Source organism: Arachis duranensis, chromosome 1, assembly GCF_000817695.3.
Source record: "Arachis duranensis cultivar V14167 chromosome 1, aradu.V14167.gnm2.J7QH, whole genome shotgun sequence".
In the NCBI taxonomy this organism is placed as follows: Eukaryota; Viridiplantae; Streptophyta; class Magnoliopsida; order Fabales; family Fabaceae; genus Arachis; species Arachis duranensis.
This window is the reverse complement of record NC_029772.3, coordinates 31775869-31785787: the sequence shown is the minus strand read 5'-3', so window position 1 is coordinate 31785787 and position 9919 is coordinate 31775869. Positions and strand designations below refer to the sequence as shown.

The window sequence follows — 9919 nt, the reverse complement described above, 5'->3', positions numbered from 1 at the left end:
TTGTTACGGTGGGTAACCGGAGATTAGTAGGATAGATGACGTTTGTTGGCCCAATCACCTACGGTTGGTAGTCCCCGAGCTGGATCGCACACTGGAGCCTCCTTCCGACTTGTGTGAGTGAATGAATGGGGGGTGGTACCTGCAAAGACACTCCGATGCCTAAGTTAGCAAGAGTGTGAGCAGGTCTAGAGAGTATTGGGCTTAGAGATACCTGAGGGGTGTCAGTGTATTTATAGTGGTGAGCCAATAACCACTGTTGAAGTAGTGCCGTATCTTTAGAGTGTTAACCGCCCCATTATCTTGGGGAGGTTAAGATATGGCTTCATGAAGCGGTTAGAGAGATTTTAGGGGCGGTTACTCATTTGAATGAGTGTTTACCTGCCAGCTAATCTTATGTCCGACTTCTTTAGAGCAAGTCGTGGCTGATACCGACTTCTTACGAGAAGGTCGAAACTTAGCTAGGCTTAATCCTTCAGATTAGGCCTTTTATTTGGACCTGGGCCTTTGATATTTGGCCATGGTATGAACAGTACATAACTTTAGATGTAATTTTTAAATATACGAATAAAAAAACTAAAATACAATTATTATATTAGTAATTTTAAAATTAATGGCCCTGGAATATATTATTACTATTATGATATATATAATTTATATAATAAAGCAGAAACGAGAATACATTATTTGATATATGTGCCATATATAATAATAAATTAATAATTATAATATTCTTACTAGGTTTTGACATGTACAAATTTTTTTGAGTAATTACAAATTTAATTTGTCATTTCTTTAAAATAAATTAATTGCATGTGATATTTTTGCTTAATCTGGACGTGATCTCGGCTAAGGGAGTCGACGCCGAGCTTTTGCCTCCAACGTCGAGCTATAAGCTGGGATGATCCGAACTCTTCGTCCAGAGAGATATTATGTCACAGAGGGTATGAACAACGGGGGAGTGTACCTGTAAAAGGCACTCCGATGTTTAAGTTAGTACTGAGAATTCATCGTATCCCTGTTGAAGATAAAACATTATATCTTTATAGGTGAAGTAAGATAGGTCAGTTACATTCTTATTGATTATCTGAATTGATGAGCAGTTACCAGGTTTAATAAGTAATAAATACAACTACTAGAAAAAGAATTTTTTTGGACGAAAATTTCAAACAAAATTTATTCCGTTTGAATGACTTTTTCATTTCGAACAAATTTGAGACAAATGTTGAACAATTTTTAGTGGAGACATTGGAATAATATATTCTGTCCTAAATTTGTCTAAATTTTGTTCCAAATTTTGGCGCCAAATTTTTTTGGATGGCGCCAAAATTTTCATACAGATTAGCAACATATTTTGGACAAAAACTATAATTCGTCCATATTCCATCTGAATATGCGCTATAACTTCAGACGGATTTGGGACGAATTTTAAAAAATGTTAATTTTATCCCAAATTTGTCTATAATTAGTCTTAAATGCTTTTACTATAGCTAACCTTTCGAAGTAGCTAATTTTTTACCCACAAATTTGGGACGAAAATAATATCATTTGTAAATTCTATTTAAAAGTGCATCAGTTTTTAAACGAATTTCAAATATTTGTTGAAAAAGTTTAACATTTAGTATAAAAATATTATTTATATTTTAAATTAGTCTATGATTTTTTAATTTATTCTTTTAATTATTTACGTTATAATAATTCAAAATTTAATTTTGTAACAAATTTAAGAAAAAATGTAGCTAAAAGAATCACATATATAAAAACTTAAAAATAAATTATATCCAATCTTCTAAAAAAATAATACAAATAATAAATAATAATAAAAAAATCACGTAAAATAAAAAAAATCATATACTTTTTCATATAAGATTAAGGTATATTGAAAATTAAAAAAAATACAAATGAATACATTTTATAGTGTATTTTATCATACTATTCAGTTTGATCTTTGTCCTCATTGTTCTCGTCCTCATCTTCATCTCCATCCTCATCCTCATCTTCATTCTCGTCCTCGTCCTTGTCCTCATCTCCAAGTGTCTCATCATCATCATCATCATCATCATCATCGTCGTCATCATCATCATCATCATCATCATATCTTATACTATTGGTATCCAATAAATCAATAATAGTGTCAATATCATTTGAGATATGATTGTTAGATTGATTTGTGGTATCTTCTTGATATGCAAAATCTTCTGTTGTTTCAATCTCAATCCCACCTCTTGCTTTAGTCTTGAATACAAATCACTATTCTACTTTTTCCTTGGTGTTGCTCATTGGATGAGGTGCAAAATATACTTGGATTGCTTTATGTGGAATGATAAATGGATCATATTTACCATATCATCGATTCTTTCGAATCTGTATGATTCCATACTCTTTGTTTACCTTTGTTCCTTTGCCAATCGTGAGATCAAACCATTCACATTTAAATAGTACAACTCTTTTTAGTGGTAACCCAGTATACTCAACTTGAATAATTTCATCAAGCTGGCCATAGAAATCATTTTCATATTCACCATAACATGTGCCTTTGACACATATTCCATAATTCTGAGTTGACTTTCCACTTGATTGAGATCTTGTGTGAAACTTGAAGCCATTGACTTTGTAAATAGGCAAACATTTAACAGTTCTCAAAAGACCCCATGCCAAGGATTGAATATTCAAATCCGTCACATTATTTAAAGGATCTTGAACCTATATTAAATAAGAACCAACAAGTTAGAATACAATATGTCATCTACCAAAAAATGTGTGTACAATAAGACCATCATATCATGTTGACTTACATAATTTTTAAACCACTTTACAAAATCCGCTTCAATAAATTGATCAACTTGTTCATCACTTAAAGTAATATGATCTTGGTATATGAAGTCGACAAAGATCCTATAGTTAGTACATGAATTTCAAAGAAATTTAAATTATTAATATAAGAAAATATTGTTAATAGTAAGAATATACATATGAAGATCAATATTCACTCAATATATGGCTTAATTTCATCACAATTTATTAGTATATAATTCATGGCTGCACTGAATTTTTTGTCATCTAAATAACGAATTTTGTATTCACCAGCCAAACAACCAGGCAAATTAAAAATAGACAAAGTTGGTTGCATTGAATCATCACCCTCATCATTTTGCTTTGTGTCGATGCTAGTTTGGCTAAAATAGTACTCACAAAAATGAGAAATCTCCTCAATTAGGTATGATTCAATGATAGATCCTTCAACATGTGCTTTGTTCTTGACCTTTTTCTTAAGATGGTGGAGAAATTTATCGTAAAAAAATTTATAACAAAAATCAAATAAGAAATAATTTGCTTAATAAAATGGTAAAAAAATTTTGAAAATAAATATAGAGGTGTGACTAAGGTACCTCTCAAAAGGATACATCCATCTATATTGCACAAGACCACCAAGCAATGCTTCAAATGGCAAATGAATAGGTAGATGTTCCATTGAGTTAAAAAATTCAGGAGGAAAAATACGTTCTAACTTGCATAGTATAATTGAAATATTTTCTTCAAGCTTATTGAGAACATCTTCTCGTAACGATGTTGAGCATAAATCTCGAAAAAATTGACTTAACTCTGTTATTGGCTTCCATATCTGCTCTGGCAATGAACTAAAAGCGATTGAGAATAAACGTTCCATAAATATATGACAATCATGACTTTTCATTCCATATAACTTGCCCTCCTTCATGTCAACACATCTTCCTAAATTTGAAACATATCCATCAGGCATCCTTAACTCTTTCACCCATTCACATATTGCCCTCTTTTGCTGGAGAGTAAATGTGTAGTTTGCTTTGGGTTTTATAACTTTACCTCCACTTTGTTCTGTCAGTTCTAAACTTTTTCGCTTGCAGTATAATGACATATCCATTCTAGCCTTTGCATTATCTTTAGTCTTCTCTTTGATGTCCATGACAGTATTGAATATATTATCAAATACATTCTTCTCAATATGCATTACATCAAGGTTATGACGGATTAAATTATGACGCCAATAAGGCAAATCCCAAAATATGCTTCTTTTGGTCCAATTATGCATACTTCCATATCCTTCTATCTCAAGTTGCTCAACATCACTTATCTTATCATAATTCTGAACTATATCCCATATTTGCTCTCCAGTCAATCTTGGCGGATGTTCTGATCTCTCAATTCTATTTTTATAGAATGCATCCTTGTTTCTTCTAAACATGTGATTATCTGGCAAGAATTGTCTGTGACAATCAAACCATGATGGCTTCCCCCATTTTTTAATTGGAATGTCTTGGTTCGTTCCATACAGTATGGGCATGCTAGCCTGCCTGCTGTCATCCATCCAGACAACATTCCATATGCAGGAAAATCATTAATAGTCCACAACAATGCAGGTCGCATTACAAAATTTGACTTGGAATGAATATCATAAGTTAAAACGCTATCTTCCCATAGTAGTTTTAGCTCATCAATCAAGGGCTGTAGGTATACATCAATCCTAGTTTTGGGATTACGAGGACCAGGAATAATCATGGATAAAAACATGTAAGGAGTTTTCATGCACATAGAAGGAGGCAGGTTATAAGGAGTGACAATTATTGGCCAACATGAATATTGTTTACCAGATTGACCAAAAGGGGTGAATCCATCAGCACATAATCCTAGTCTGACATTGCATAGTTCTTGAGAAAATTGTGGATGTTTTCTATCAAAATACTTCCATGCTTTTGAATCCGATGGATGCTCAAGAACTCCTTTAAATTCGTGATCAAAATGCCATCGCATGTGAGGTGCTGTGTTCATTGAAGCATAAAGTCTTCTTAAACGAGGTATAAGCGGTAAATAGTGCATTTGTTTCAAAGGCACTGGTTTACCCTTTTTATCTATCTTGTACCTTGGAGAATGACAAAATTTACATTCCTTTCTTGGTATATCATTTTCCTTGTAATACAGCATACAACCATTAATGCAACAATCAATTTTATTGCTTTTCATGCCAAGTTTTGATACTAACTTCTTTGCTTCATAAAAATTGGAGACAAGTAAGTTATCCTTCGGCATCACTTCTTTCATAGCTTTCACGAAATCATCAAAGATCTGTTGAGATACATTTCCTTTAGCTTTTATACTCAACATTTTAACTACCATTGATAATTCTGAATGATCCATACATCCCTCAAATAATGGGCGCTGAACAGACTGTAATAAATCATAAAATTTTTTAGCTTCTGCATTCGGAGGCTCCTCCATGTGTTCTTCAAATTGACTCATCAATTCTGGTCCAGCAGCATCAACCACCATAGATTCATACGAATTTCTTATTGGCACATTAGCATGCGGAGAAGAACATGTACATTCTTGATTATCATGATCTACATTCAAATGCAAAGGACTCTCTCCATGTGAATCCCAACACCAGAATCTTGGCATGAAACCATATTTATATAAATCTAGTGAAACCTCATCCGGAGTTGAAAAAATCTTATTTTTATGTTTGTTGCAAGGACATCTAAGTACACCGCCTTCGAGTACAAATTGAAATTGTTTTTTAACTGTATCAATAAAATGTCGAACACCATTGACAAATTTCTGTCGTAATCCTCCTCGATTTGACAAATTTTTATTGTACATCTATTTTCGTTGTTTTGGAATTTCCATATCTACATATAAAGTATATTAAAAATTAGATTAATTAAATAATATTTTTATGAGATAACCAACTAGGAGTATAATTAATTTCATGTTACAAAATTATAATATTATATTTTGATAAATATGCATCAGTGAACATAAAAAAAATTATCAAAAAACTATCTATACTATGAACAAGAAAAATTAATTAAAAATTGATAAAAAATCAAAACTTAACAAAGAATATTGACAATGATATTATCAAAACCAATTTATAATGTAGTGTTTCGATTCAGCAAATAAATTGATTTTTAATATATAAAACAATTAATTTTAGCCTCTCTTCAGTCTTTTTCTTCTAACCGTAAAGTAGTGCAAAAACCAAATACTAAAAAAAGATGTATTTTTTTAAAACTTAATTATATTTATTTATTTTTCATAAATTTAATATAATTAAAAATGTGACAAAAAATTTATACTAAAATTAGAATAAAAATAAGTTTGCAAAATATATTATCTATTAAAAGACTAATGTTTTTCAAATTAAATAGAAGAACTGATAAATTTTGGTATCCTAATAAAATAATTTATACATATAATCTCTCAATTACATTCTTTTTTTATAATCATTTACAAAATAAATATGAAAAATAGTTATTAAATATTGTCAATAAAATAATGACATATATAAAATATACGTATAGAATTATTGCTATTAACGATGTGCAAATGTTATTTTTTTGAAAAAAATCACATAGTAAAAAGAAAAAATATAAAGATATAAACAATGTTTTTTTTTTTTTCTAAAAAGTTATCTCAATAATATTCTTAATATTAGATCAAATGAAATATGAATAGTTTTTTACGGTGACAAGAAGGCATAATATATACAATTAGGTAGCGTTTGTTTTGAGACACTAGGACAGAGACTGAGAGACTGAGACTCATTATCATGTTTGTTGGTTTAGAGACTGATACTAAAATTTCAGTATTTCAGTACCTCTAAAAAGTGAGGACACAAGAGATTGAAATTTTTAGAGATAGAGACCGAAACTTTAATAACATTTTATACCTAAAATATCCTCATTTCAATTAATTAATTCCAATTTTACTTTTTGTACAAATTAAATTAGAATTTCATTCTTGTTTTAGTTTCTGTCTCCCACTTTGCACCAAACAGAATACTGAAATTTATTTCTATCTCTGTCTCTTAGTTTCTGTCTCTTAGTTTCAGTCTTTCAGTCTCTGTCTATCTAACAAACGCTACCTTATAGCCTTCACTAACTGAGCTTGAAAGAGCCGTTAAATGTTTAAGTGTGTGTTTGAATTGTAATTTGTCAAACTGAAATTTGAATAAAATTAATTTTATAAAATTGATTTTGAGTAAAAGTAAGTTTGTATTAACATAATTTATAGTTGAAAACTTGTTAGTTTCTACACTTAGGGTGTGTTTAGCAATCACATTAAAAGAGGAAAAGTACGTTACAACTTCTTGAACGCTTCCATTTTTGGTTTGGCTAATTTTTCTATTTATAAACGCAGAAGTGATTTTAATTACAAAACCACGTTTACAAGAAACAAGAATTTCTAGCTTTTGCGTTACACTAAGTGGCTTTTAGCCATTGACATTTAACCTTTATTTTTCTTTTATCAAATTTATCCTTTATACATATTATTTTATTATTTATAAAATTCTTATTGTTACGGTGGGTAACCGGAGATTAGTAGGATAGATGACGTTTGTTGGCCCAATCACCTGCGGTTGGTAGTCCCCGAGCTGGATCGCACACTGGAGCCTCCTTCCGACTTGTGTGAGTGAATGAATGGGGGGTGGTACCTGCAAAGACACTCCGATGCCTAAGTTAGCAAGAGTGTGAGCAGGTCTAGAGAGTATTGGGCTTAGAGATACCTGAGGGGTGTCAGTGTATTTATAGTGGTGAGCCAATAACCACCGTTGAAGTAGTGCCGTATCTTTAGGGTGTTAACCGCCCCATTATCTTGGGGAGGTTAAGATATGGCTTCATGAAGCGGTTAGAGAGATTTTAGGGGAGGTTACTCATTTGAATGAGTGTTTACCTGCCAGCTAATCTTATGTCCGACTTCTTTAGAGCAAGTCGTGGCTGATACCGACTTCTTACGAGAAGGTCGGAACTTAGCTAGGCTTAATCCTTCAGATTAGGCCTTTTATTTGGACCTGGGCCTTTGACATTGGGCTAGGGTATGAACAGTGCCCCTACTTGAGCCCAAAGTCTCTTTAGAGCTTGGGTTCAAGTATTTAACTCGGGTTCATAGTCGACTTATTTGGAGGAAACATGGGTCTTATAAACCGACGTGATTTTCGCGACCTTTTGTTTCTGACAGTTACGTCAATTCAAGCATCGTGTCCGTTAGGGAAGCATTGAGGGCTTTGGTAACGGTGCAATCTCATTAATGACTGCTCCGCTTTTACCATTATGCCCCTTAGCATGTTTATAAATACTTTCCCTCTCTTTCATTTTTCCGTTTCTGCAATCTTTCAAACTTCCTCCTTCTTTGTTCGTGTTGTGCTTATACGTACCATACTTCCGGAGACTTCTGCTTCCTTATTTTCAAAAAGAGGTTAGTTTCTTTCTTCTTCTTTGCATGACTTGGTTTTGTAGAAGGATAGTTTTGTAGATTTTGCTTGGCTCTTTTCTCCTCGTTTTGTGGGTGGATAGGTTGGTCTGTAGGTTTTGGCTTCGTATCCCCCCTCTTTAGGGACCGTGTTTTTTGATTTTCTTTTTCTTTTTTCTTTTTGTAGGTTTCTGTCACCTTTTATATAAAGAAAAAATGGCTTCTGTAGATGTTCTTTCTCAGTGGGTTGATGTCACGGTCCTTGGGGAGGAACCCTTGGTCGACGCTGAGTTTATCACTCATCTTCGTACTCATCACAGGCTTTGTACTTCAGAGGAGGACGAGCCAAAATATGAGTTGATAACCCCGGGTCCGGAAGACCGGGTTTGTTTTGGGAGAGTCAATGAGGCGGCCCCTCATTTTTTCTTTATGTATGAATGCATGATCACCCGCTTGGGTGTTTTTCTTCCTTTCTCGGATTTTGAAATATCTGTTTTGCACCACTGTCGAGTTGCCCCTACTCAACTTCACCCCAATTCTTGGGGTTTTCTGAAGATTTATCAATTTGTTAGTCACGCTTTGGACTTTCCGACCTCTTTGAGGATTTTCTTCTTTCTTTTCCATATGACTAAGCCCTTTAGTGGGCTAAACAACAAACAGCAATGGGTATCCTTCCGAGCCATACAAGATCGGAGGATTTTCACTCTTTTTGATGAATCCTTCCATGACTTCAAAAATTATTTTTTCAAAGTGCAAGCTGTAGAGGGTCACCACCCCTTTTTCCTGGATGAGCATTCTTCCCCTCGCTTTCCCCTTTATTGGCTGGAGGCCTCCCCTTGTGAAAAGTATGGTCTAGATGACCTGGACGAGGTGGAGGCGGCCATTGTGGGATTTTTCCGAGAAGCGTGGGGGAGGGCCCTATACTTGGATACTAGGAAATTCCTTCAGGGACGCCGACCTTTGTTCGGTCGCAACTAGGTAGTAAATGCATTTCCTATTTCCGACTTGTTTCTGTCGACTTGAGTTTTTGCCGACTTGTAAATTTTGCTAGTTATTTCTTTTTGCAGATATGGCAAGGAAGAATGCTCAGGAATCTTACCAGAGAGTTCAGGAGGCTAAGGCAAAATCTCGGGCCAAGGCCGGTGGTGCCAGGGCAATCGTCTCCCCTCCTCCTCCTCCTCAGAACGTGGGGACTCCCTCTCAGCCCATTGTGATTTCTTCTTCCAGCTTGTCCCGACCACTTCCCTCTGCCCTACTTCTTCCTGAGCCAGAGAAGAAGAAGCGTAAGACTTTGGAGTCTGGCTCTTCTTTTGATGGTGGGGTTAAGGCGGATGCTCTTGCATTCGTCCGAAAGAACATCTATCCTCATATAAGTATGGATGATGTTTCTGTTCGAAACCACCTCACCATCCTGGCTGAGGAGAGTTTTCGGGCGGCGGGCGTTTGTGGCAAGCTTTTGGATATCTTCGAGAAGACTCCCCTCAGCTCTTTGGGGGTAACCTCGAAGGTTGAAGAATTGGAGGGGAGGCTTCTTGCTTACCAGGATCATGAGAGGGAGTTGAGGGAGGAGGTAGCTAAATTGAGGGAGGAGAGAGATAGCCTCCGGGAGAAGGAGAGCAAGCTGCGGGCCCAATGCAATATGGAGGCGAGTTTGAGGAAGACAGCACAGGAGAGTTATCAGAGTTTATTTCAAGAT

General features: G+C 34.5%; 1 protein-coding gene across 1 annotated transcript; it reads right to left on the bottom strand.

Moving 5' to 3' along the window:
• Window positions 1-2343: 2343 nt before the first annotated feature.
• On the bottom strand, window positions 2344-5301 carry LOC107484411 (uncharacterized). Its single transcript, XM_016104999.1, has 4 exons — window positions 4325-5301; window positions 3387-4241; window positions 2793-2892; window positions 2344-2700 (listed from the first exon to the last, which is right to left on the bottom strand). Exons 1-4 carry the CDS (start codon window positions 5299-5301, stop codon window positions 2344-2346), a joined length of 2289 nt encoding a protein of 762 aa, XP_015960485.1.
• Window positions 5302-9919: the final 4618 nt, after the last annotated feature.